Raw genomic sequence first — 27,014 nt, forward strand, 5'->3', positions numbered from 1 at the left:
TCACGTCATTCTACAACACCATTACTTATCAGCTATAAATACATTATTTATCGTGAACGCTATCTATGATCAGTATAAACCTACACATGCTCACCAAGAAAGCTACTGTATGATAGGATCTTGACATCATTACAAGTGAAACTAAGCATCATTGCCTTTAGCAGATGATTCATCCGAAGGTTTGCTACGAACGTAATGAAGATTGAAGTTTCCTCTTGCACCGCCTCGTCCCCCTCGTGATCCTCTTCCTCTCGAAGAAGTGCCTCTGCCACGACCCCTACCTCTACCTCGTCCATGACCTCCTCTAAAAGAAGTCGAACTTGATGTGTCATCATTCTCTGATGTAGCAGAAGCAGAAGATCCAGCAGTAGCTGTAGTACTAGAAGCAGACTCTACAGACTCGCTACTCTTCTGAATTTCTGGAGTTACCCCAGAACCGGTAGAACTCGAGTTTACGACTTCCTCCTTCTTTGAATTCCCGTGGCTGCCATTGGTGCCATTTGCAGCAGATGGAGTTGAAGCTGGCGTTGACGTAGATGTTGATATCGTTGATTTTTCGGCATTTTTCTCAGCGTTGCTAGGCGAAACTGATTCTCGCTTATTTCCTAATACTCTGCCTTTGTTTTTTGTGGGAGACCTTGATCTGAATCTGTCATAAGTGTTCTGTGAACGAGGTTGTCGAAAGTTTCTGCCCCCAGCAGAAACAGAGTCTTCAGCATTATTCAACTTGCCAGAAGTTGAAGCTGTTATAGGATGACTAGCTACGCCTTCCACGTTTCTGTCACCAAAACTTCTCTGGTGACCATTGGTAGAGTTGTTGAACCTCCTACTGGTGTTAGGCTGGAAACGAGGGCCTTCACGATATGTCGAAGAATGAGGTTGTTTACGCAGATCTCTGACATGTGACTTCTTGACTATATCACTGAGTTCTTTCTTGAAATCTGGGCGCTCCTCGACCAGATTTTCTGCTTTAATTTCATGCTGTGCTTCGGGTTCTTCTTTGGCTACAGAATTAGATGCAGTAGACGTTACGATCTCAGCAACATCTTTCTTTTCCACTGCCAAATTCGTCTTCGATAAAGTATCATTAATTTTCTTCAACTTATCTTCGATTTCGATTTCCTTCGCATGGTCAGCCTGAAGTTGAAGGGGAGTCTGCTTCTTGTTCTCTCCCTGTGCTAGGAACTCGCTCTCTTTTAACGTCAAATCTACCTTGGGGATCAAGGGGCTGGAAGTGACTTTCTTCTTAAGTATTACCGGTTTTACCACAGCCGGTTTCGGTGTGGAATTCTTAGTTGTAGGTGTTCTGCGACCTCCACTAGAAATGGAAGCTAGGTCGTCATTGGGCTCTCTAAGCAACTCAGCAAGACTCTTACCTACTCCATTGGAAGGATATGCAGAAGGTGGTATTGGAGCAGGAGAGAGTTTCGGCGTTCCAGCCTTGTTCAATTCACTACTATGAGTTGGAGCTTGTGCTGGAGTTGGAATGGCCGTCTTAGGGGCAATATCCGGGCTAGCTTCATGAACGTCGTCGTGCGGTATAGGCGGGCGTTTCAAGATGGATATAGAAGACCTTCTTCCTCCATCAGTGCTTGTGGTGGAAGTTCTACGTCCCAATGAGCTTCTTCTCAACTTGGGGGAAGCATTTTCGTGGAACTGTCTCACTACATCTTCTACATCAGAAATTTCACCATCTGGTCCCAAAGTCTGTACTGTGGTGTTGTTGAGGTTTATCAACTTCTTTTCGATCTCTTGCTGTTTTGAAAGCACATCGACAGGTTTAGCTTCACCAAAAGGACTCACCTTATGTTTTACAGGAGCAGACAGTGATGGAGCTAAAGCAGGAGTTTTGGACTCCCCCAAAGCTGGAAGATTTCTCCATTTGTCCGGAGCACTATGAAGTTGAGCACTTCCACGAATAGGCGATCTAGAAAAGCTCGGAGGATTCCTGGTCCCAGGCGGATGATAGGCGTTTGCGTGGGAATGCTGGGGAGAAAAGGTGTCGATCTGGTCAAGAAGAGCCATATGACGAGGATGCAGTTGTTGGTTTTTGTTAGCAATGAAATCATCTTGTATCTGCTGAATCTCCGCACCATGTTGCGTGTTAAACTGAATACAATGTTGAAAGTCGTTGAAATCTGCCAACTCTACAACTACCCTACGATTTCCCTTATAGTACAAGTCATGCCACTTCAAAGCTTTTTGCAAGTCTGCAGCCGAGCTGAGCTCTACAAATGCTACCTTCTTGATTACATGAGTCTCCAAGATGTTGGAAGAAGGATCTGCAACTATCTTGAACTTGACAAAAGTGGTGTATCTGCTCTGGAGCAAGTCCTCTACAAAGCCATCATTAGCTGTGATGGGCAAATTCAACAATTTTATAATGTAGGGAGGGCCATTGTCGTAAGGAACACCACCAGATCGCGAGGATCCATGGTGAGAACCAAACGGATCGTTATACGACAGTTGGTTATAATGCGAATGTCTCTCGATGGGGACAGAAATGGAAGCCATGTCGATATCTTCGTCAGCCCAAGAGCCTCCATACGCTAAAGTAGTTAGTATCATTATCTTAAATGCAGATAGAAATGGATATTGAGTAAAAACATTCAATAAATGGAGAAAAGTGCAATGAAAACGAACCCATCAGAATGGAAAACAACTATCAAAATTTGCAAAAGTCAAATTGAATTCCCCAGCAATGAATCTCAAGTCAAACATCATCGGCCACAATTCACATTGGTTTCATTCAACTACCTTAGTTGTCTTTTGGATATCTCAAACCTATCTACCAGCTCTTCAATCGTATAAAATTCAATACCAGTACCAATAGAACCGGAACGAGATAATTCCTAAGCAAACTGCAAATCCAAATAGTTAATCAACTTCTTGGTTTCTCTATGACTTCATTGGGATTGACTTTAGAACAAACTTCTTGAACAATTTTGACTTCTAATATATTTCACGATTTGGCACTTTCTTAACATCGATTACTACGTCTTATTATTCCAGAAAAGGAATCATGGTCCAATCGTCCGCACAATTATATGGCCAACGCTTGGCTATAAATACATACACTCGTCGTTGAAGAACTCCTGCAAACTCATCTTCTTTGGTGGAACTGTTGGTTCGTATTGTTAGTATTACCAGTTGTAGAGAACAATCTTTTGTGCCTAGAGTCCGAAACCGGTTTTTCATTTCCGGAATCAGAATAACCTCCAGCTGCTCATCGAATACATACCCATTGTAAAGTTTGGAATTACCCTCTTATTACTGATACTGCTTGTCAATTGCTGAGCCAGTTGACAAACAAAAGTGACTCTTCAGTATCTCAAGAGCGCCTGGAACATCCGATTCGATTTCGGGTTATGTCACGTGCACACTCACGCAGCGAAAAAAATGTTACAAACTCGCACCACACTATTTTTATCTTTTTGATTATTGCCTAATTGGGGTTGCAATATGGCTGCGAAATAGACGGAGATCTAGCTTGTGACAACATGAACAGATCTGGTGATAAGTGAAGGTTTATACCTGAAGATTCGGCCTATTTATACCAGCTTAACAATAGTCATCATTTCTCCGGAGTAAATTGCTCAGATATACGTATATATAGCGTACATCCAAATCTTCTACATTATCATATACTAGTTATTGTATTAAGCAAAGATGTTTAGAAATATTGTATTGAATAGGAGGAATACAAAAAACTTTTACAAGTCCTTGTAGCTGTCGTAGGTCTTTCTCCAATTGGAAAAGAAACCAGCAAAGAACTTGACTCCCAAACCGATATCCTTGGTACCAACAGTAGCTCTGATAGAATGCATCGAGAGTTGAGGGATACCTAAGTCGATGGTTCTGGCTCCGGTCTGCAACGAAATTGAAGGGCCAATGGTACCACCAGATCTGGAGTCATTTCTGATCTGGAAATATTGCAACGTATCGCCGTTGAGTTTGGCCAATTCTTCAACAAGAGCTAAACCAGTGGAGTCGGTAGCCATGTGTCCGTTAGGGTCCAAGGCAATGGTGACACCAGTGTTGGGAACAGGCTTGTGGTGCTCCAAATAAACGTTGGCAAAGTTGGGGTTGAGCAAGTGGTTGACGTCAGCTGACAAGATGATGGTGTTGGCATAAGTCAAACGGATTTGTTCCTGAACATCGTAGGATTTAGGGTTGAAGTAGTTAGACGAGATGACTCTAGTGATGACAGATTCAGTCAAACCACCCTTGATACCTTGACGAGTTGCCGAACCGATTTCCTCGTTGTCGAAAAGACCCACGAGCGAGAACGAGTCCGACTTGAGCAAATGGTCGTTATCGACTTCAATCAACGAGTTGATGGCTGCGAAGGAACAGACTCTGTCGTCAATTCTGGGTGCAAAAACAAACTCCTTATTCAAACCTCCTTTGACACCCTTCTGGATGTCGTACAATTGCAAGTCCCATTGGACAATGTCCGAAACCTTGACGTTGGCCTTTTTGGCAATGTAACGCAACAAGGTCATAGGGTGTTTGCCAAATAAAGGAGCGGACTTTTCTTCTTCGGTGGGTTCTTCTGGGTCTTCAGTGGAGAAACCAACCACGGGAACGGCCTGCGTTTCCTTGTTGAAAGGACCCACAGCTGGAGCTCCAAAGTGAGGTGCTAAAGTAGGAATATGGGCAATAGGGTTAGGGGTAGAGTCTACAAGCTGTGGCACAACCTTGCCAGTACTGTCTTTCACAAGCAATCTACCACCTACCCCAAGGTCTCTATCCCACCATACATCGCCCAAAGTACCGGCGTATGGGGCTACACCCAAAAGCTCGTAACCTTCTACTTTGGCTTTGGTAGAGTTGGGCTTTAAAATCACTGTAAGCGCATCGATGTGCGAACCAATGATTCCAACACCCTTAGCGGGCTTCCAGTGTTCACCAACTATGAACGCGGCTAAAGCAGAGCCGTTTCTGACAGTGTAGTACTTTCCAGGTCTAATCGAGTCCCACGATTCCTTTTCAGAAATGAACAGAAAGCCAGCATGTTCAAGCTTGCTTCCAAAGTAGTCCACCACATGGTAGATGGTTGGCGACTTATAGGTGAAATTAATGTATTCGTCAGCATGGGCTTCGTAGTAATCGTCAGAGTACTTGGAAGTACTGGTAGAAACAGGAGTAGGAGCTGGAGCACTAGCAGTAGAAGCAGTAGAACTGGAGCTGGAACCAGCGGAAGTAGCTTCAATTGCCGTGGACAACTTCTTCAACATTCCGTCTAGGGTACGGAGGTTGTTAGCGAGCTCTTCTTGGGAAGACATGATAATAAGCGAGCGATAGATAGATAATTTTTCAGGAGAAAAGAATAGCAATGGAAAGAAGACAGTTGGGTATTTATTGAACACCAGAAGTGAAACTCAAAAAAGGCCAGTATCTCGGTGACTCCACCATGACGTGCAACGGTCTAAGCGTCGAGCCGCTTCGTCACTGTGGCACTGCACAATGATCTCATACTGGTTGTCTTTGTGGAGAAGCTGTGGATGAACTGGCTGGCTTCCCGAAAGGGGCAGGAGACTACAGCACACCCAAAGAGAGTTGGATTCTGCCAGCCGTAAAGCGATTATGTCTACGAATATTTAGCTATCCAATTGTATATTCTACTTTTATACTTTACGGTTAAGTTCAACTGGAGAATTTACGAATATTTGAGAGTACTGATAGAGAGGCTGATAGCGTTTCTAGTGAGATTGTCCGTTTCCGCGCACGGCTCTCCGTTTCCGCTCGACTCTCTTTTGAGAAGTGTTGCACGACTTGCACCCATTTCTTAACGAGTGTACTGAAAGCTCTACGGTATTCGGAAAGGATTTGTAGACACTTTATCGAGGAGTATCTGGTTGAATACATGTAACAGTAATTAAGCAAGATTTCTGTTTGAGTTCTATCAATTTTAAATGTTAACAAGTTCAAGTGAATGTCATATTGCTTGACTGACTATCTACTTCCAATTACCCACTTTTCCACTTTCTCTATCTCTCGTCTTTACCTATATACACGTTCAATTCTTAGGCTTCTCGGCTGCAAAGGTGGCTGCAACAATCAATGGGAATACCACACTCACATCAGCATACACCTTGACACTCTTGGCGTCGGCCTTGATCTTACCCCAACTGACAGCTTCGTCTGGTCTGGCACCAGCATCAGAACCGTCGAACTCCTGGCCGGTGTTGATGTACACAGCTAAATCAGCCCCGTTCCTCATCAAACAGGCATTACAAATATGGTGCTTGATCAAACCTCCTCCCAAGATGATCATACCAGCATGGGAAGCAGCCATCGACATTGAGTTGATCTTTCTGATATCGGCTACAATGTCCAATCTCAATTGCTGAGGAGAAGCCTTGAAAGTGTGGAAGAACAACATGTCTCCAATGGAACCGTCAGTGAGAGCAGGACAGAAAATGGGGATCTTGTTCTTGTGAGCCCAGTACAACACAGACGATTCGTCGTTAATCTCCTTACCAAGTCTGTCAATCAACTTGGAAGGAGTCCACACAGCATCAGAATCAGCATTCAATCCTTCAGAGCCTAATTTCTTCATGGCTTCCTCTTGTTCCTCTAAGCACTTGTCTAAAACTGGAACTATCCATTCTTCAAACTTACAGTAGTTATCGTTGGGAACCAAAAGATTACCGATTCTGTTCATTCCCTGGTCTCTCAAACCCTTACCAGGCAAACTGAATTCGCCCATATACGTTGGAGCTAACACTTTAATCAAGTCTTCTTCAATTCCACCAGCAGAGGCTACGATTGCAGAAACCATCTTGTGCTGAACCAAATATCTCAAAGTGTCTCTCAAACCAGAAGAGATCAAGTTGGATGTGTAACCCATGAAAATAGTCGTCTTCTGGTATCCTTCATCGTCAAACTCACCTGTCACTTCATGTTCAGGAAGCTCATCTCTGTGCTTTCCTCTCCACGATCTCATACTGTTGATGATGTCGCAAGCTTGTCCCACAGAGGAAGCCTGGAATCCCATGGTCTTCATCGAGTCTATCAAGTCGGTAGCTCTCATATTGTAGGCGGACTCCTTGGAATAGTCAATACCTTTCACTTCTACAAAGTCATCTGGCACTGGAGCTGACTTGACGAGCACGGCATCTGTGGCTAACTCGGGCAATTTTCCACTTCCACTCATTCTGAAAGATATGCTGTGTTGGTATATGAAATTAGAGACGACTAAGATAGTTCCTAGCTATTCTAACCTTTTAGTTGTGATTCAGATCAAAAGAATATCGCACATCTAATCTTTGCTACAGCTGAAAATTTTTGTACCGAGCCTGTATGAGCCGCACAGTGCAAGCGAGATAAAGAAGTGAGATGGTCTTCGAGAAATAAGGAGATACTCTAGGGAGAATATGAAAATGATCGCTACATTGTGTTCTAAATGACATTCTACTAAATTACAGAACGATAATAATATGTAGTTATATAAATATGCGATGGCCGTGGCCGTATGGGTATTGGCGAAATGTGTCTGCTCACATACTGGATATCACAGTAGATTTACAAAGCATCATCTTCAACTCAATACAATTTTCAATGTGAATGAATCTCATTCCGTATCATCTAATCTCATGACCTCCAATCTTTGATGTCTTGAATATTGAAATTATGGAATGATATCGAAATTATACAGAATCTTCAATTTTCAACAAATTCTTTAATTCGACAAATTCATTAATTCGACAAATTTCTCAACCAATTCAAAAAGACTTCATAATTCAATCCAAAAATTAACTTTGATTCAATGCAAAAGATGAATTCATTACTTCTCAATTAATGTTTTAGTCAAAAATTCCTCAAATGGAATCCGATTCTCCATTGCTTCTTTCTTCTTTTTTCTCTTATACTCTTTGAGCAACCTCTGGAACCCAGGCAGTATGCTTAGGCTTAGCAGTATTATAAGAAACGTAGGCACCACTACTGTTGGTCAAGTTAGGCTTGTGCTTGGCTGGAATAGGGTAGGCTCTGGTAGTCTTTTCATCTCCCTTTAATTCGGTTGGGATGGTGTTGGTTCCGTATCCCAACCAGTAATGCCAACCAGGCTCAACCTTGGAAATATCGATCTGGGTCCATCTGTCGTTGTATTCCACCCATCTGGTTCTCAAGTGAATTTCTTCTGGTGCATCAGTTTCGTAGTACTTGTTACCATAGTCATCTTCACCAACTAACCAACCGCTTTTGGTATCGTTGTGGGTCTGAATTTGGAAAGCAGCTCTCTTGATTCCAGACTTGTAGATGTTCTTAATGGTACGGGCGAGCGAGTTGGACATTTTGAATGTTGAAGAGAAGTAAAATTATGGTCAATTCTGTATTGATATTTCAACCTTAAGGCTTATAGAACATTTTTTCCAGCTCCTTGATTGGGTGAGGAAGGATCATGTGCCGGATATCATGTGATGAACCTATGTGTAGAGCGGTATTTTGCACCCATAATGTCTCTACAATACTACTTTGTACCACGCCTTTCTTATACCAGTGGTTGGGTGCCTACAGGTTAATATTATAAACTGTCATCGATCACATGCTAAGATCTTCTGCACAATTGCCGTTGTTATCGACTACCCAAATACATTTTTGGTAATGCAGTCCCTGAGGAGTTTTCCCCTCAATCACAACTGTCATTATAGAGTCACTTTGTCTAATTTCACCCCCCATTACCGGCTGGTTCGGTGGGATACGTCCTGGTGTCATCTAAATTGATTAGCTCATAAAATGTGTCATAATCGAAGTTGAGCTCCTCTAAACTAAGAACAGGAAGAAATCCTTTAGATCCTACAGCAGTAGCTGACTTGAAACTAACATATATTATTAAAATTTCAATAGAAAGAGACGAACTAGTAAATAGCGGTAGAAGACATAAAACGTATAGATTCGTTAGCATATTAAGAAATTAAGGATGAGACGTGTATCACAGTTGAATTGAAACAAAGAATAGAATGGTGCAACCAGCATGTTCACATTATAGGATGCGAAGTGATACTTTCGCAGCCACTTTTTAACTATTGTACCAAACTTTAATCAGCGATATCTCTGTTTCAGATTCGAAATAAATTATTGTTCGTCAGTTGGAACACCTACTGGGGCAACAGCAGTGTCTCCACTGTGTCTTGGGGTTTCACCGAAGTCCTTTTCAGCATCTGGTGCTGGAGAAGTGGTGTTCTTTCTGAGTTGTAAGTGCCATACCTTGGAGAAGAATTCTTCGTCGACATTGTTGATGGCCAACCACGTCAAGCCAACAGGAATGAAGAAGAAAGTGAAGAAATCAAGAACACCGTAGAAAGCAGCTTCTGAGTCGGGTTGAATCTTGTTACCACCTTCAGATAAACCCCATGCGATTGGGTAAAGGATCCAGATAACCAATTGACAGAGGACGAGAATCAAACCGAGCTTTTGAGTGGATTGTCTCCAAGCAGTCATGACATTTACGAAGATGTAGATTTCAGCAAATAATTGGGCAGTGACAGAGAAAGTGAAGTAACCCCACTTGTAAGTAGATTCAATCAAAGCACCGATCAATAAACCAATAACGAATACTTCGGTAGCTAAGATCTTGGCGAATAAACGAGAGAACAAGCTGAAGAATTTCGTCAAGATGTCGCCTTCTTCAAAGAAGTCGGTTGATTGCGTAGTGACTTCAATAATAGTAAGAACCAATGGCCAGGTCAAGAAGTAACCGACCCATTTGACGTAGAAGATTTGTCTGACATCAAGATCTTCGGATGTTGTCACATGTTGGAATTCCGTTGGTGTCAGTGTCCAACCCAAGTTAGAAGCGTATGTAAAGTAGGTGTAGGCCATAACAGCATTGATGAAGAGAGGGATAACCAACAACGTCTTCTTCAAGCTCTTCTTCTCGGAAGAAGTGAAACCATAGACAAAGGCATGGACGACTGCGAAAAGTGAGAAGACGGAGAACAAGGCCCAAAGCCAATTGGAACCATGCGAAGTAAGATGGATATCGATGTTAGCAGCTGGAGGGTTAACCTCGATGGCCTGGTTTGCACGAGATACTAAGTGTGTAAGTGATGTCATTTAGAATGTGAGTGTAGATTGTAGTTTCCTAAAGGAGTTAATCTAGTAATTGATGAAAAAGAAAGTACCTTGACACTGAGAATAGGGGTAGACTGGAGGTCTATATATACCCCTATTTCGCCTGCCACGGATCCATAGCTGCCATCATGAGTTTTCCTAGCCAGCGTTATCCATCAAGCCAACAACATGCCGAATAACCCACCAGTAACTGTCCATGCATGGTAATGGTGTAGTTCTGTACACATTAGTAATAGGGTGCAAAAAAAAGCAAGGTCAGCTAGGTGCGTTATTTTTTCTGCACGATTTGCGGCAGAAAAGATGATGGTAAATATTTCTCCGTAGGCTGATCATTCCTTTAGCCCCTCGTATTGTGCTATAATACCGCCGTTGGGTGCTACAGTCCACGATCTGAAAATGGCTCGTTGTGAGAGCATTACATGAATGTGGCTTTAGAGTTGGCGACAATGGACTTGCTTCAGATGAGAGAATAACGCCAGCAGCTTTGCGCGCCATGACTGCGAACCACATGCACCTACTATTTGTAATAGCAATTGCGAATTGCGAAATATGACTAGCTCCAGAAGCTCGTATTCGGGTTGAGTTTAAGCTCTGAACAATTCACGGGCCACGAAAATTGTCTCTCTACAATTCCTCGATTCTCAATTCCACATTTGTTCTCGTGCTAATTTCTTCTAGTAGTTTCTTTACTAATATCACATTACTGTCCAATGTCTGGAACCCTTCCCCGAACCCTCCTCCATGACCACCACATCTTCGCTGCTACTGTGTATCCCCGGTTATCCACTTTACTACCCAAGGAGCGGTGGAGCGATTTTTTCTGGTCCGAAGCAAACCCCTTGTCAAAGTCTAATTGGTTGTCACACCCGTTAAGCTCTGGGTGCAATGGGTGCAACTCCAGAAAAAATATACACGGCAGCATCGGCATGTAATTTGTCATGTACAAATTTGTATACAGTAGATGAAACTCCAGGCTTCAGAGTCCTCACCACCACCACAAGTATGGGAGCACTAATTGTTATACATTTTAGTATACATTTGCTATTTCGTATAGAATTCTATGAGCTTCTAGCCTATGGCCACGGGCTGGCCGGACTTTAGTCTGTTAATCACCTCGTTGTTGATGTCTCCCGAAGCTCCGCAGATGTTACACTTGAGTCTCTTGGAGCGGTAGAAGGGCAATACCGGAATGAAGAACAAGGTGACAACGTTGGTTGTCCGGATAGCAAACACCGAGGTGTTGTGGCAATTGGAGCAGTAGCACGGGATTTGCCCGACGTCGTCCAACGGCTTGTTGAACTCCTTGACTAGACTATGGTTAGGGTTGTTCTGACGGAGGGACCAGCCTCATGATCGGCTTAGCCTCTTGAAATCTATACGTACAACCAATGAGGAAGAAACAGAAGTCCATTCTCTAGAATTGGTGTGTAGAAAGTGTAACTAGTTAGAATTGTAGAGTTCCCTAGTTGTAGTTAACTATGGCAACACGATTCAATTGAGTAAAGAAGAATTGGAGTAGATATTTCTTGTTTTTTGTATTGCCGGTTCTCCTCAGCCTTAGAGTTAAGTATGAAGGATGCGGAAAGCTTGAAATTTAGCCAATTTCAGGTGTAGTACAAGCTTGTAGGATCTATCTTGCGGTAGTTGTTATACTTTGAGTTCAATTGCTGTTTGACAGTGACACTCTAGATGGCAGCTTGGTTCTCTTGGATATCTCTTGGAGTTCGTAGATTCTATAAGCTGAGCTGATCACCAGCCGTCTAAATTATTATCACGCACTAAACATGACGCAGGAGGTGAGCAGATTTTACGAGGCAGGTGATAGATGTGGTAGTTTCGGAATTGAACAGGAGTTTTGCGAATTGGGTCATGAACTCTGGATAGCCGCTTACCCATCTCAGATCTTGGCTTCTGTTTGGAATGAATTGGTATTCAAGGGTTTGGAGCTTCGGCGCGCGATTAATTTTTGCGAGATGGCTGCGAAATAGTTGGCAGATCCCATATTGCTGCGAACTTATCTGATTCAGCATTACAATTCTTCACTGATTCCTTTCGTATATGAGTCAGATCATGTATTCGTTCTCAAAGTATGCTTCTTCTGCTTGTGATACCTCCGGCTCGGTCTGGTTTGATAACCTTGGTGTGTTGAACCGTATCCGGTGGTCTGCTCGAGGCCCAGAATAGTACGTCATTATCTATACATATGTTCAGACAAATGGAGTAATTTGTTCACCAAAGAAGCAATAAGGATTGTGACATCACCAATGGCCAAATATGACAGTTTCTGATGTCTTTACGGTGTTGGTCGAAGTTCGCTACTTTTGGTATCGGCTCTGTTAGTCATTCACGATACGATAGCATTGTCGCATCGGTGTCCATTGCTGTGGTCAGTTTCTCTGCCTTATTGTTTGAGATAAGCCCTCTTTCCTTGTACTGTAATGTAGTGTGGTGCGGTGCAGTGTGTCCGAGTTGACGTTGGTGATCACATAGATTAATATCTTTGTAAATTTGGCAAAAGAACCTTGAACGGTGCCATTTTCGTATGCACTGTGACAGGATTTTGCATCCATTGTGCACAATACGAGAATTTCTTATGGTTTGTTGGTCAATTTCTGCTACAGCAGCAGTTGTGATGGTTCCAGTCATGTCTATTGTCGTGTGACTTCTATATCTACAATCATTGCTTTATGGCAGATGATCAAAGGCGGTATATGCTACATAGTGTGTCACCGTAGATACGCCCTACAAGGTAGCTACGGCAACGAGCTAGAGAAACTGAAGTAACAATACCAATGGAAGTAGCAACACCTTCATGGAGCCTTCAGGTAGCATTATCGCGGCTCCTGATACGGCACGATTCCGAGTCGCTTAGGAAACAAAGCTACGCTCCTTTGTTGACTCACCAACACACTAAATCAGGATCACTAAATCACAATTTTGTCGTGCTACCGCGAACCTGCTAGCAGGGCATAAAACTATTGGTACTAAGTGCTATCCAGCCGTTTCTTGTTTTATTCAATTGCTGCTTTGCGGTTCAGTCTATTTCTAGCTGGTACCAGTTCTACTTCTACAATCTTTAAAAGTACCATTCTTCTGTCAAGTCAATCAAATCCACGCTTCTTATTGTCCACTGTCCTAATTATCTCTCCCTATATGCATATAGCGCTAGCGCGGCACGGTCGCTATTTTTACCTTCGCGCTATCTACCTCCACTATTCTGGCACGGGTGGTTTCTGCAGGATTTGTTGAACCACTTTTCCTCAAGTTTTTCAAGGTGGTTCACTCACCTCTTCCTTCCAGGTGTCAAAGAATCTGGAGTCAGCATCTGACTGTAGTCATATCCTAGCGATATCCTTCCAGAGCAGCCAATATCTCATTTATCCTGTGAATCCTACTAAGAATTATTGATATTGTCATAATTACAACCATACTTCTATCTATTCTATCAATAGGAGATATTCCACAATCACATCTCGCAATCTGAGAAAGCACATACTTCAACAAAATACAACAGTTCAACAAAATCAACAATATCGTATAGACTATCGTAGATATGAAGTTCTCCCATTCATTGCAGTTTAATGCTGTGCCCGAATGGCTGTCTAAATACATCGCCTATACTACCCTAAAGAAGCTCATCTACTCGCTCCAGAGAGACAACCTCAGGAGATCTCACCAGTCAGTGGTTTCGCAGGATGAAGACCTCGAAGCTGGTGCACATCTCATGGCTGACGAATCACAGACGTATGGAGCCACGGCTGGTGCTGAATCTCCGTCGTCAGTGTTTCTTGCTGCTCTCGATGCTGAGTTGAAGAAGATCGATGACTTCTACCAGCTCCAGGAAGCGTTCATCTTCAAGAGTATTGACGAAATTGTCAACGACATCGAAAACTTTGAACACGAGCTTGATGGGTCGTCCATGCTCAATGGCAAAAACCTGAACTTCTTGAATCTGAAACTGAATCACTTGAGACAGACCTCCGATGCCCTGAACGAAAACTACATCACCAACACTACTGACCCCGATACGGAATTTACACAGCCAGAAGAAGAAGACGACGATGACGATGACGATATGCGCGACTTTGTCGGCCACGACCAGGCCAGCAGGGGCAGGAAGAAGCTGAATATTTCGATTGGTTCACAATTGGTTAAGTCTCGTTCCATCGATGAGTATCTCCGTTCACCAAAATCGCCCAAGATCTGGAATAATATTAACAATGCTGCTTCCTCTTCGGCCAATTTGCCTCCACAGTTGATTTTGCTCAGTGAAAGCAGAATTATCTTGAGAAAGAGAATTATCGGTCTTTTCACGACGTTGTCTGAATTGAAGTCTTACATCGAGTTGAACCAGACTGGTTTCAAAAAAGCGTTGAAGAAGTTCGATAAGTCGCTCGACACAAACTTGAAAGATGGTTACTTGGACAGTTTGCCAAAGAGATCGTACATCTTCCAGGATTCTACCATTGATAGAGTCAACGACCGTTTGCAATCCTTAACAAGACTCTATGCCTTGATCTGTAATCATGGTGATGATTTGGAGGCTGCAAAATCTGAGTTGTCGATCCATTTGCGTGAGCATGTCGTGTGGGAAAGAAACACTGTGTGGAGAGACATGATTGGTTTGGAAAGAAAGACGTATGCTGCCAACTCGAAGCTGATATCTGTAGCTGACCGTCTCAGAATGGAAAAGAGTGCTGAAGATGGTGGAAAGCTTGAAGGGCAACTTATCCACAAGTTCAATATCTCGCTTAAAAACCCTGTCTTGATCAAGTTGGTTTTGATAGCCACGGTCACGATCGTGTTGTTGAACTTTTCTCCTTTTGCTGATAGAGCCCAGAAGAACTGCTTTGCATTGTTGATCTGTTCTTCTCTTTTGTGGGCTACTGAAGCCATCCCCCTTTTTGTAACCTCTTTGTTGATCCCTTTGTTGATTGTCAATCTCGGCGTGTTGAAAAATGATGATGGCTCAGACATGGACTCTGTAGACTCTTCGAAGTTTATATTATCGACTATGTGGAACTCCGTCATATTGTTGTTATTGGGAGGTTTTACGTTGGCAGCGGCATTGTCGAAATACCACATCGCCAAGTTGATATCTACGTGGATCTTGTCCAAGGCTGGTACCAACCCTTCCGTTGTTTTGCTTACAATCATGGGTGTGGCCTTATTTGCTTCCATGTGGGTTTCGAATGTCGCTGCGCCAGTGCTTTGTTTCTCACTTATTCAGCCATTATTGAGAACATTGCCTAAGGGCTCCCAGTTCATCAATGCCCTTATCTTGGGTATAGCTCTAGCATCCAACGTCGGAGGTATGGCTTCTCCGATCGCTTCTCCCCAGAACATGATAGCCATAGGGGCCATGGACCCACAGCCTTCGTGGGGCCAATGGTTCGTCATTGCATTGCCTGTTTGTGTTTTGTCGTTGTTGCTCATCTGGATCTTCTTGTTGATAACATTCAACTGTAACTCTAGAAACACCCATCTTGTTCCCATCAGAACCATTGATAACAAGTTTTCAGGAGTGCAGTGGTTCATCATCTCCATTTCTGTTCTAACCATCTTCCTCTGGTGCATTGCTTCGCGTATCACCGGCATCTTTGGTGAAATGGGGATCATAGCTCTTCTTCCAATCATCTTGTTCTTTGGCTCGGGCTTGTTGTCTACAGAAGATTTCAACAACTACCCTTGGAACATTGTCGTGTTGGCTATGGGTGGTACTGCTTTAGGTAAAGCTGTTGCGTCATCTGGATTGTTGAATACCATAGCCGTTGCTATCCAGAAACAAGTAGAGGACTTCTCTTTGTTTGGTGTAGCACTTACCTTTGGCTTCTTGATCTTGACAATGGCCACTTTTGTTTCGCACACGGTGGCTGCGCTCATCATCATCCCATTGGTCTCTGAAATTGGTAACAACATGGAAGAGCCCCATCCCAGACTCCTCATCATGATTAGTGCCTTATTGTGTTCCGCAGCCATGGGATTGCCTACATCCGGGTTCCCTAATGTTACTGCCATTTGCATGACCGACGAGTTTGGTAAGCCGTACTTGACCGTGGGGACGTTTATCACCCGTGGTGTGCCAAGTTCAGTTATAGCCTACGCCATCATTGTGTCCATCGGCTACGCTACGATGAAGTTGATCAACTTCTAAACTGATCGAATACCCCGCCGTAAGGCCAGACTACTACATAGTAAACTCATAATACATATCTGACATAAAGGAAGAGTATCGTACTACTATAGATTAACTTAGTACAGTAGAGTAGAGGTTCAATATTAGACAAATACAGAATTATAATTCTACACACTAGCATTCTACCACAATGGTATATCAGTGGCACCTTCTATAATAGTATACACTAACACTGTAGACGATCTTGTGGCATTATACTGCCTTCTCTCTTATCTACCTTTGAAAGCGATAGAAGCATTGCAGCACTTATTCTATTTCCACCCAACTTTTTGCAATCGCCTGCATGCACGCTTATCTCTACCCGAACAATCACCCGAGACCAGTACCGCAACAATTAAGCCCCGCCATCCCCACTATCTGTCAAAGATGTGCAAGTTGTGTTCTACCGATAATTGGGATGCTGTTCAACCGAATAACTAAAGGAATTTCTCTGCATATCCCAACAGTCTGTTCACTGCCAGACTAAGGCGTAGATCGAGAAAAATAACCGAAACGGCGTCAGAAAAGTCAAAATAGAAATGTGCTAGGAATTCCATAAATACTCTCTATAGTTGTGCACAATCTTTAGAAGACGACGCCCTCTATTTGCTATTCTTGTTGGAGATTCCGTCCTTTTCCGGTTTGGATTCAGTTGAAGTTTTCATATCTTGTTTCGTTTTCCTTTTTTGTTTTCTCTACTCTCTGCTTTTTTTTGCTCTCTTCTCCTTTTTCTTGATTCCAGTTTGTCTCAATTTTTTAGACTGAATTTTTCAGTTACAATTGTCCGATTATCGAGACGGAATTTTTCACGTTTTTCTTTTGCCCAATTCGAACATCCACGGCATTGAAAGACCAATTGTTGATTAGCTTTCTAGACCTTCTGGTTTGCTGTTTGTCTCTTCAACAGTGTTCTCCTACTTTTTCTCTACATTCGGCTCAAGTGAGTCGCCAGCAGCTGCCGCCCCTGTCTCCAGCTTTGCTAATCAGTCAGCTTCTGTGAGCAAATGGACTATTCTCCATATTTGCAAAAGATTTACATACACTTTCCAGCTTCTTCTCCACAGCGTCTCCACTAAGTTTGTGGACTACTGGAGATCAAAGAACACACGCCAACAACATACGTTGCTAGCCCTGGTCTCAATTGCGGCTTCGCTCTTCTACTACGTGCTTCTGCCGTCACTTCCTTGGAACCGCAGTACTATGTTCGCGAAAAGACCTGACAAATACACTACGGGCCTAATCAACCTACGGAACGATTGCTTTGCCAACTCGTCCGTCCAAGCCTATCTGGCTCTTCCTGGACTTACCGACTACTTGAACAAGTTCATCACCAGTTTCAATGAGCTTTCGGCTTTTGCGAAGTCGAAAAATATCGACATCAACAATGTAATCCACCACCAGAGACTCAGTACGAAAAATGGAGATTCCAGTGCAGCCTCAACTTCAAAGTTCAAAAATACTATATCCAAGTTTGACATCTCGCTCCATATTGGGCTCGCCGACATCATCAAGAAACTCCAGGAAACCCAGATGGCATCACGAACTATATCCGTATGGACTTTTCTCCACGTACTAGAGGGTATCTTCAATGCAAAAATATCTCGATCACAACATGATGCCCATGAATTGACTCAGCTTATCAACGAGACGTTAGAGAATGAAAATATCAAAATCAAAAACTTGCACAAGTACATCAAGACCAATCTCCACACCATTCTCGGACTGAGGGACACTCCTTCACCGAGAGACTACTCGACATTGGACAAGATCCAGGTGCCAGAGTTTCCCTTCTCGGGGTTAACTTTGAGCCAGCTCAAGTGTCTCAAGTGTCTTGGGGTATCTACACCGAACTTTGCTCCGTTCTTGATGATCACATTGCACACGCCACAAAAACTGTCTAGTGACATCGAAGACATGTTGAACGACAACAAGACAGAGTCCATAGAAGGCTACCAATGCCTCAAGTGTAGGATCGTCGCGATAATAAATAACGAAAACCACATGAAGCGTACCATTCCTGATCAAGATGTCAAGCACATCAACGAACTCAAGAAGTTGAACAACAACTCCAAACTTTGTATCAATGACGATTTGCCAAAAGAATTGGAAGACTTCATCCGCGATTATAACGTAGGCGGAGTTAATATTTCCCAGATCACTTCGACAGTGTTTAGGCATACGCAGATCTTGAAGCCTCCCAAAATATTCGGTGTGCACCTCTCTCGTTCAAGCTTCAACGGAGGCAATGCCACAAGGAATCCCTGCAAAGTTTCGTTTAAAGAGCACTTGACGTTGTCTATAGGTAAGGAGTACCACGAGCAGTTAAGACAATTCCAACACCAGGCAGAGGAAGAGGAGGAAAAGCAGTTGGAGTCGAAAATCGAAGTCACGGCTGCACATGTCTTAACCCGCGATGTAAACGATATGGAAGACGAAGACGTCCAAAGAGAAGATGTCGATGTTAAAGGAACAGAAGATGTAGATGTTGAAGCTAATGTAGTCGATAATGGCACTTCTACAGATGATGCTGGAGAAGAAAACGATCTAGAAGACAACGACACTTCGTCTACTTCAACTGAAGAATCGATGCAGCCCTCAGTTAGTACCACGGCCACGATGCAGAACAGTTCAATTACCAATGCCTCCGACAAGTCTCGTACCATAAACAGCGCTCCAATTTCAGACGACCAATCAGAAAAGTTACGGGACCACTTCAAAAAGTTCAAGTTCAACGAAAATGACGTTTACAAGTACAGACTCAAAGCCATGATCAAGCACCAAGGCTCGCACACCCAAGGTCACTACGAGTGCTACAAGAAGAAGCCTTTGTTTGTCAAGGATAAGGACGGGAACATATTCAAATTGTTCCCCGAGATTATTGACGATTTTAATGGTGACACAACATACGATGTAGTTCCGGCTACCTCTTCTGAGCTTGCATCAGTGTCCATGAGGACTTCCTCAGAAGGAACCAAATCATCTATTAACACGGGTCATTCTTCTTTGGACAAACGTAGATCATCTAGCAATAGCTCTATGGGCTCCAAGGATGGAAACGTTCGTCGTAGACTCTCCACTATGATGGGCCGTCGTCCATCTGTGTTCCAAGCTGATCCGGAGGAAGCCGGTATTCAAGAGATTGTCAACTCAGGGTCGGCTACTCCAGCAGAGTTGTTAGTAGATGAGCCTCGCGAGTACTTCTCAGCTGAGTTGGCCCTGGCTGCTATTAGCAAATCGGTCCACGATTCGCAGAATAGCCAACATTCGGATAAGGTCAAGATGAAGAAGATTCCTTCTGCCATAAAACAACCCTACTGGAGAATCAGCGATTCCAAAGTGACTGAGGTAAGTCGAAGCACAATGATGCTTGAAATGACAAGTGTCTACATGTTGTACTACGAGAGAGTCGACCGCAAACAAATCAAACATTCCCAAATAGTTTAGAATCTTTAGAGTTATCATGAACATAAGCAAGTCCGTAATTAGGAGTTTGGACATTATCGATTAGCATAGAATCGTTGCAAGACTAGAACCAGTATGTTAATATATATCTATAGAGTACGAATACAATATAGACTACAAGATGGAGTTTTCTTCATTCCTTTCTGAATATCTCCGAAAACCGAATCCAACCATACCAATTCCTAGGAAATAACATCCTGATAGCACTAGAGAACTATATTCTCTTGTTGTCGCCGAAAGATATGAATATCGGCATGAATTCGAGAAATTCACGTGACTTCAAAAATCTCAAATCAGAGCAGTTTTCAGATATGCTTATTACAATCAGCTACGTCTGCTTCCAGTAGACTGTCACTGAATCGGCTCTAGTTTTAGGTGTTTGTGATAATCTGAGCGAGATTGTTTATTGTCATTCTTCTGGATTCACCACTAATAGTTTTAAAAGCTTTGCTATACATTTCATTTTCATATACTCCTTAGATCATGTCAATGGATAGAGATACATCGAAGATACGAACGGGTGGGTCACTCCAGCCGCCGACACGGTCATCTTCTGGGTCCAGCAGTCTATTTCCTGCTCCTAATTCGGCACAAAGAACTTCTCGTCTTGGAATACCTGGTAATTCTCGTGAAAGACAGAAGGTAGTTCTATCCCCAGGACATTCACCTTTAGATTGGGCCAATCTAAATTCCAAGACTCCAAAGCATGTGCTACGTGGAGTGGTTGAATCGACTCCGCCGCCTCAGTATGTACGAGTTTCGAAGGACGAGTTGAAGAATCACAAGACTAGGCAAGACTGTTGGACTTCCATTAATGGAAAGGTTTTCAACATCACTCCGTATGTAGACTTCCATCCAGGGGGAGTCGATGAGATCATGAAATGTGCTGGCCGCGACGGAACAGCTCTTTTCAACAAATACCACAGTTGGGTCAGCGCTGATAGGATGCTTGAGAACTGTATGATAGGAATCCTTTCCAGCGGGTAGAGTTCAGACTGTAAACATTATTCACTTCTTTACACATATTATTATATTGTCTTTACTATAGTACATTTGCATCATTGATTCTAACAATTCTAATACACGATATCATGCCCGCTTATAACAAGACTGTCCAAATCCCAGTCATGTTCCTCTGTAGGTAATGAGTTGACAAACTGCTGATGTAAGCCTAGGCCAATGAGATATGGTCTTCTGTTGTGTTTAGAATTGTAAAACTTTATGAACTCATCGTAGAAACCAGCACCATGACCCATACGTTGTTTGGTAGTGGAAAATACTACACCAGGTACAATCACCACGTCTAAATCTCCCTCGTCCATGGCATCGACTCCTTCTATAGGCTCTAAGAGCTGATACTTCCCTTGAGGCTTAAGAGCCTTTACATCTTCATAACTAGGCACTCTGAGCATTACCAAATGGCAATTCTTTCTTCCCTCTACAACTTCAGTCTTGCAACGTGGTAAATACACCTGTTTGCCCATCTGGTAGCAGGAGTGAATTATAGCATCGGTTTTGACCTCCAGATCGGGCATATTCATGTACAAAGCTATTTTTGTTGCTTTCTGGAATACTGGATGGCCCAATAACTTTTTATGGATATCATTGGATTGTGTCTGAAGCGACTCCTGAGAAATAGCTCTAAGAGATTCTTTAATCTGCCGACGCAATTGTGTCTTAGCCTGCTTAAGCGAAGACATAGAGTGGTGTGTTCTGAAGAATAAAATGATAAAAGGACAACTATTTTGAAATGGAAATCTGGAGTATTCAAAAGTCTAAATCTGCGACGCCGACTGTGCAAAATGCGAAAATAATTTGCACCCAAAAGTATGAAAGAAAATAGATCTTCGAACAAAATAGCTACAGGGGTTGCTCTTGACGTTGGTAGTCGACGTATACTGGATAAGAAACGTATAACTCGTGATTCGGTGCCACTTATAGGACGATTGTAGTGATAAATTTTATGATGATGTTGCAGTTTTCAAAAATCACAGTTTCGTTCGAATTGACCCAATTTTACTTACATATTACTCAACTCTGGTTCAAAGCATCCATTGAATTATACACTATTACAAAGTACGATCCCTTTGCAACATTAATATGTTGCTGATACATTTTCGTCCACTAAGCGAAACAACTTATCATGATTAGCCCCAAACATATTAGCCATAAGTTTGAAATTAACATCATTTTAGCTGAGCTTTTATAGTTCATAGATCAAGCACGGCCACAGGAATATGAGTCTCTATTGCTATCAACACCACATCTAGGATGAAAGTTAGCTTAACAATACAACCTGCTTCTAATATCCACATCAAGATAGTACTACATTCGAACAAATTGAATACCTTTCTCTTTACGACCAGAGACCAAGGTTCAGCAAGCAAATATTATTCCATTGTGTTTATCCCCATATTATAATTTTCAACAGCGAAAATGTCGCTATGAAAGAAAGAAATATTAGCAAACCAAACTTCCAAATAAACATCATTCTTTTGTATTTGGCTTATGAAATTGTAAATAATGTGCTTTATAATTGATTTCCGAAAAAATTATGTAAAAAGTCTATAAAATAGACAAACTGAACAAACCTTGCATGAATTGACTTCTTGACCTAAGCTAGAAAAAAATTCTTTCATTTGAAATAGCACCATTTTTCCAAGAAGGTTGACTTCATATTGAAAGAAGTTAAGTTGCAAATATGAATTTCATGCTAAGCTTATTATTTTTTAAAAAATAGCGTATCCGTGCATAGAACTATACTTAGAATCCAGACAGAAGTTTGAAAGTTCTTATCGTTAGATTCAGTTGGTCGGATTGGCTATTTTGTTGTTGCAACTGGCGGTTACTACTCTTCTGGAATGATAAGTGATTTATGAATTCTAATTGAAATTTCTAAATGGACAATTCAATTATCCAATCCGACCACCCTTTCCCACCCTAGCTATCAATACCTGTGTGTCCTGCATAATACACATCTAAAAAGTTTTCGGGGTTACCCGGCCCACATCGATTTACTATAAATTCGCCCGTTCCCCTGGTCTCCCTTTATCTGCAACCAAATCTCTTTGCCTTTTGGCTTAGATCAAGTGTAGTATCTGTTCTTTTCAGTGTAACAGCTGAAACGTCATCATTGATGACTTTACTAATTGTTACCTTTATTTTTGGACTACCAGCTGGCAGGCTTGATGGGCTTGCTCACACCTACCAGCACAGTGTCGATGCCATTGCACACCCCGGTTTCTGACGCAAATCTTTTAAGCTGTCCTCGTGAGGACACAACGGCAGTTTAAAAGCGAACACTTGATCTAGATAGAATGTAAAGAGATTTGAATCCTCTATGATTTGTATTATATTGTCGGCGTAGTACTACTTCTTGCATGTTATATGAATGATGTACACTTTTTTGTATTCTGAAGTACTTCTGTACTTTTTACTTCTGTTTCAAACATGTATTGTATGTTTCTGCCATTTATCTATATATTCACTCTATACTAAGATCCTTCTGTTGCTGACATTAAGTTGTGTCCTGATTATCTTACCTCTAACCATTACTCGCTTGTTATGCCTTGTTCGCTAACATTTACCCTCTGCATAGAACACAGGCTGAGCTCTATCTGATCCCACTCAGTTCCCGGTTATTTTATCCGATACTCCGCTGACTGTAGCCACTGAAGATCCTTAGTCATCTTCAACTTCAACCTCTACTATCAACTCAACTTCTACTAAATATTACTGTGTGAAACATTCTTCATAAGAAGCAACTCCGACTTGCGCTTTTGCTTAATCTCAACTTTCGCTCGTATCTCCTTTTTAAGGACTAATAAAGATTGCGTTTTTTCACCAATAATCTCTTTGTCAGATCTTTTCACCATCTTTATCTTTACCATCGCCCAACATTCTGATATCAGGTATTCCATAGCTTCAGCTATACATCCAAAGCATTCTGACCATGGCTGGGCCACCATCAGACACTTCTAGTGTCGCAAGCTCAGTGCTTAATAATGGCCTCTTCCCCAGAATGGGTAATTCTAGGAACCAGAGACCTTCACCGACCACAGTGTTAGAGACCAAAAACCATGAAAAAGACATAAAAGATGCCCAAATAAGTATCGAGGATATTGATGACACTTCGTCTGTTTCAAGCTCCATAGATCAGTTACGAAATATTTTCCATCGCTCTGGATTTGTCAGATCAAGCCAAGCATCCGATGGCATGGATGGCTACTCCGAAATGAATTCAAATGTCCAGATGGATGCCGGCAACGAGTTCTACGACCCTATTCGTTCAGACGAAATCTCACTTGATCCTTCCATATTGAATCACATGGCCCAGAACTCCAACGAAGTGTTCACTAATGAGAATGAAAGATTCAAATTCTTAAGAACCTATGAAGCTCTAGAAAAAGCAAAAATCAGACGACACCAGGTCGATGAAACTGTCAAGAATATGAAGAGTCAGACAGATATACCGCTCCAGTTGCTTCGTACAGATTCAAATACTAGCTCTATCTTCAATTTGTCGAGGCTAGACGACTTCAACAGATATGTAAAACAGACAGAACTTAACGAGGCGATCTACAACAAATATGCCAAACTTGCCCCAAATACGGATACATCCAAGTCTGTTCTAGAGGTGGTGCCGAACCCGATGCTAGACGACCGGTTCTATGCTCACAACGAATTTGAAAAAGAGACAGCACGCAGAAACACGCGAAGTAAACTTAGGTACAACGTAGACTGGAAACGACACCAGAGTCCAACCAAAAGTGATATCAGCGAACTTTACATCAACAACGATGCAACATCACCGACGCTGTCGACAAGTGAAAGTCATGGTAAAACATTACAGAGAAAACTCAAGGTAAGACACCTTCAGATGATTTCCTTTGGGGGAACTCTAGGCGTGGGTCTATTCTTGAATTCTGGCAAAGCGTTCACAATCGCTGGCGGTTTGGGCACTTTACTTGCATTTGCTATTTGTGGTACTATTGTGTTGGCAACGATCGTTTCCTTCTGTGAAATGGTCACTTTTGTATCTGTAGTCGATGGGGTCTCAGGCTTGAGTTCCCGGTTCGTAGACGACGCTTTTGGGTTCTGCGTTGGCTGGCTTTATTTCTTCAGTTTTGCATTTGGTTTGGCAGGCGAAGTCGTTGCAAGCGTCATCATGTTGGCATACTACCCTTCTCTAAATATTCCCGAAAGTAAAGGTAATTCGGCTGGGTTCGTTACCTTGTTTCTCGGATTGGTTGTGCTATGCAATTTGGTGGATATCAGAGTTTTTGGTGAAATCGAGTATATCTCCAGTTTGATCAAATTAGTCTGGGTTTTGGCCATGATTGTCATTATGATCGTAATGAATCGTGGAGGTTTCGACAACGGCGTTATTGGCTTTAAGTTTTGGCAGCATGATCGATCCGATTTTGCTAATAACCTTATATTCGGTTTGTTCAGACCTACATTTAATTTGCACGATAATGGTAGCAGCTCTGAAAGCGCCGGTATTGGAAGTGACAAGGGTCGTTTCTTATCTCTTGTAGTTGCCTTGATGATTGTTTCATATGCCTATAGTGGAACGGAAATCGTTTGTATAGCTGCGTGTGAAGCACAGAACCCCAGAAAGGCTCTTCCTTCTGCTACAAAGAGAGTGTTCTGGAGAATTCTTATCTTCTACTGTTTGTCAGCCTTTGCGGTTTCGTTGAACATTTATGCTGGAGACCCCAGATTGTTGAGATACTATCTGGGCAGTACAGGAGTATCTGCAAATGAGTTCAGTACCAACTATGCTATTAAATATGTTGGTGGAGTAAATTGTATCAGCGATTCTGTAGTTTATGCTGGTGTTGGAAGCGGCGCTCAGAGTCCATGGATTGTAGCATTGCAATCTGCTGCTTTGTGCAGATTTAGTAATGTTGTCAATGGCTTTTTGGTATTTTTTGCTGTCAGCTGTGGCAATGCTCAGTTGTATGTCAGTTCTAGAACAGTTTATTCTTTAGCATTACAGAAGAAAGCTCCCAAACAATTGACTTACTGCAATCGGTTTGGAATTCCGTATGTGGCTGTTTTATTTGCTGCTAGTTTCGGATTACTTTCATACATCTGTGTCTCAGAGAGGGCTACTGTAGTTTTCATGAATCTCACCAGTATTATTGCCTCGTCTGGTATATTTGTGTGGTTTGCCATGAGTTTGTCGTTTATAAGATTCTATTACGGCTTGCGCAGACGTCCAGATATCATCAGCAGAGACGACAAGAACTATCCTTATAGATCGCCCTTTCAGCCATACAGTGCTTTTGTTGGGCTCATTGGATCTGCGTTCATTATTCTCGGTATGGGATTCGTTGTGTTCTTACAAGATGAATGGGATACTATGTTCTTCTTTTCCAGCTACGGTACACTTATAGTATTTGCCGTGCTTTATGTGGGCTATAGATTGGTGAGAGGTACCAGAATTCCTACGTTGGATACGTTGGACTTTGACTCTGGTAGAACAGAGCTTGATAGAGTGATCTGGGACAGAGGGCGTGAGTACGACGCTGGAAACTTCAAGGACCTCACGCAAAAGTGGATGTCGTTTTTGGCATAAACTCGTGAACATTATTCATTTCTTTAATTATATATTTGGTTGGAGAACAAAAGTTATAGTAATACAAGATTAATAATTAAGAGTTTTAGGGGCTTGAAGTCATGAGATAAAGAGCAGTCGCAACAGATCTAAATTGTACATTATGTTGCTCTGGATTATATGAGACACACGCAAGGGAATTAATTCGTTATCAACCACATCTGTTCAGATATGTATCCATCATTTAACCATTCTGGAGCTCATAATCCAACAGAGATTTCGCACCCATAGTGGCCGGATAAGGAAAAAAGGGTTCCAGCACGTGACACACTCGTCTATTTTCTAGCGACAAGCTTTTTTCTCTCTCTGCATTGCGACCTGAAATTAGACAACTTTATTGCCGTTATCTGATTTTGGGAGGGAGGTGAAATTCTACGTGAGTTCGCCTGATTTTTGTTTGTGGCCAGTCGCTGTGATTGTGTCCGTGACTTGTGGCTTTTAGTTGTTTATTCGCCTGATCTCTTGTTTACGTTTCTCTGGCAACGATTTGAATGTTTGTATGTGTTTTGTATGGCACATTTTGGCTTGTATGGCCACTTCTATTTTGTATTGAACTTTGTATTTTTTCCACGTACATATTTTTTTTTATTGATCCACTTGCATTTGCTTTTTCTCCAGATTTATTTTGGATTTGGCGAATCTGATTTTTTTTCACTACTTCTACGATTCACG

The 27,014-nt window shown here is 42.3% G+C and overlaps 11 protein-coding genes across 11 annotated transcripts; 4 read left to right on the top strand and 7 right to left on the bottom strand. All coding sequences in view use genetic code 12, as the record gives it.

Annotated features, from left to right (window-relative positions):
- Positions 1 to 27: 27 nt before the first annotated feature.
- On the bottom strand, positions 28 to 3,271 carry PSP2 (suppressor of DNA polymerase and splicing mutations). The gene is made up of 3 exons (XM_001384582.1): positions 3,242 to 3,271; positions 3,077 to 3,121; positions 28 to 2,549 (listed from the first exon to the last, which is right to left on the bottom strand). The coding sequence occupies exons 1-3, from the start codon at positions 3,243 to 3,245 to the stop codon at positions 142 to 144; spliced, it is 2,457 nt and encodes an 818-aa protein (XP_001384619.2). The 5' UTR covers positions 3,246 to 3,271; the 3' UTR covers positions 28 to 141.
- A 442-nt stretch (positions 3,272 to 3,713) lies between these two features.
- Positions 3,714 to 5,240, bottom strand: PICST_36090 (vacuolar aminopeptidase; the record flags this gene model as incomplete). The annotated part of the gene is made up of 1 exon (XM_001384583.1): positions 3,714 to 5,240. The coding sequence occupies one exon, from the start codon at positions 5,238 to 5,240 to the stop codon at positions 3,714 to 3,716; it is 1,527 nt and encodes a 508-aa protein (XP_001384620.2).
- A 782-nt stretch (positions 5,241 to 6,022) lies between these two features.
- Positions 6,023 to 7,223, bottom strand: PICST_88952 (predicted protein; the record flags this gene model as incomplete). Its single annotated transcript, XM_001384584.1, has 1 exon — positions 6,023 to 7,223. One exon carries the CDS (start codon positions 7,160 to 7,162, stop codon positions 6,023 to 6,025), a length of 1,140 nt encoding a protein of 379 aa, XP_001384621.1.
- A 648-nt stretch (positions 7,224 to 7,871) lies between these two features.
- On the bottom strand, positions 7,872 to 8,300 carry NUO17 (NADH:ubiquinone oxidoreductase, B17.2 subunit; the record flags this gene model as incomplete). The annotated part of the gene is made up of 1 exon (XM_001384585.1): positions 7,872 to 8,300. One exon carries the CDS (start codon positions 8,298 to 8,300, stop codon positions 7,872 to 7,874), a length of 429 nt encoding a protein of 142 aa, XP_001384622.1.
- Positions 8,301 to 9,081: 781 nt separating this feature from the next.
- On the bottom strand, positions 9,082 to 10,062 carry HSP31 (plasma membrane heat shock protein; the record flags this gene model as incomplete). The annotated part of the gene is made up of 1 exon (XM_001384586.1): positions 9,082 to 10,062. One exon carries the CDS (start codon positions 10,060 to 10,062, stop codon positions 9,082 to 9,084), a length of 981 nt encoding a protein of 326 aa, XP_001384623.2.
- A 1,086-nt stretch (positions 10,063 to 11,148) lies between these two features.
- On the bottom strand, positions 11,149 to 11,491 carry PICST_36094 (cytochrome c heme-binding site; the record flags this gene model as incomplete). Its single annotated transcript, XM_001384587.1, has 2 exons — positions 11,149 to 11,387; positions 11,464 to 11,491. The coding sequence occupies 2 exons, from the start codon at positions 11,489 to 11,491 to the stop codon at positions 11,149 to 11,151; spliced, it is 267 nt and encodes an 88-aa protein (XP_001384624.1).
- Positions 11,492 to 13,419: 1,928 nt separating this feature from the next.
- PHO91 (low-affinity phosphate transporter) lies at positions 13,420 to 16,305 on the top strand. The gene is made up of 2 exons (XM_001384232.1): positions 13,420 to 14,167; positions 14,255 to 16,305. Exons 1-2 carry the CDS (start codon positions 13,634 to 13,636, stop codon positions 16,232 to 16,234), a joined length of 2,514 nt encoding a protein of 837 aa, XP_001384269.2. The 5' UTR covers positions 13,420 to 13,633; the 3' UTR covers positions 16,235 to 16,305.
- Positions 16,306 to 17,320: 1,015 nt separating this feature from the next.
- On the top strand, positions 17,321 to 19,699 carry PICST_59020 (predicted protein; the record flags this gene model as incomplete). Its single annotated transcript, XM_001384233.1, has 1 exon — positions 17,321 to 19,699. A coding segment is annotated over one exon (2,379 nt), but the record flags the coding sequence as incomplete, so codon positions are not given.
- Positions 19,700 to 20,284: 585 nt separating this feature from the next.
- CYB5.1 (NADPH cytochrome B5 oxidoreductase-like protein) lies at positions 20,285 to 20,704 on the top strand (the record flags this gene model as incomplete). The annotated part of the gene is made up of 1 exon (XM_001384234.1): positions 20,285 to 20,704. A coding segment is annotated over one exon (420 nt), but the record flags the coding sequence as incomplete, so codon positions are not given.
- An 89-nt stretch (positions 20,705 to 20,793) lies between these two features.
- Positions 20,794 to 21,417, bottom strand: FAU1 (5,10-methenyltetrahydrofolate synthetase; the record flags this gene model as incomplete). Its single annotated transcript, XM_001384588.1, has 1 exon — positions 20,794 to 21,417. The coding sequence occupies one exon, from the start codon at positions 21,415 to 21,417 to the stop codon at positions 20,794 to 20,796; it is 624 nt and encodes a 207-aa protein (XP_001384625.2).
- Positions 21,418 to 24,551: 3,134 nt separating this feature from the next.
- On the top strand, positions 24,552 to 26,303 carry SSY1.5 (transcriptional regulator of multiple amino acid permeases; the record flags this gene model as incomplete). Its single annotated transcript, XM_001384235.1, has 1 exon — positions 24,552 to 26,303. A coding segment is annotated over one exon (1,752 nt), but the record flags the coding sequence as incomplete, so codon positions are not given.
- Positions 26,304 to 27,014: the final 711 nt, after the last annotated feature.

The sequence above is a fragment of the Scheffersomyces stipitis genome, chromosome 4 (genome assembly GCF_000209165.1).
Source record: "Scheffersomyces stipitis CBS 6054 chromosome 4, complete sequence".
Classification (NCBI taxonomy): domain Eukaryota; kingdom Fungi; phylum Ascomycota; class Pichiomycetes; order Serinales; family Debaryomycetaceae; genus Scheffersomyces; species Scheffersomyces stipitis.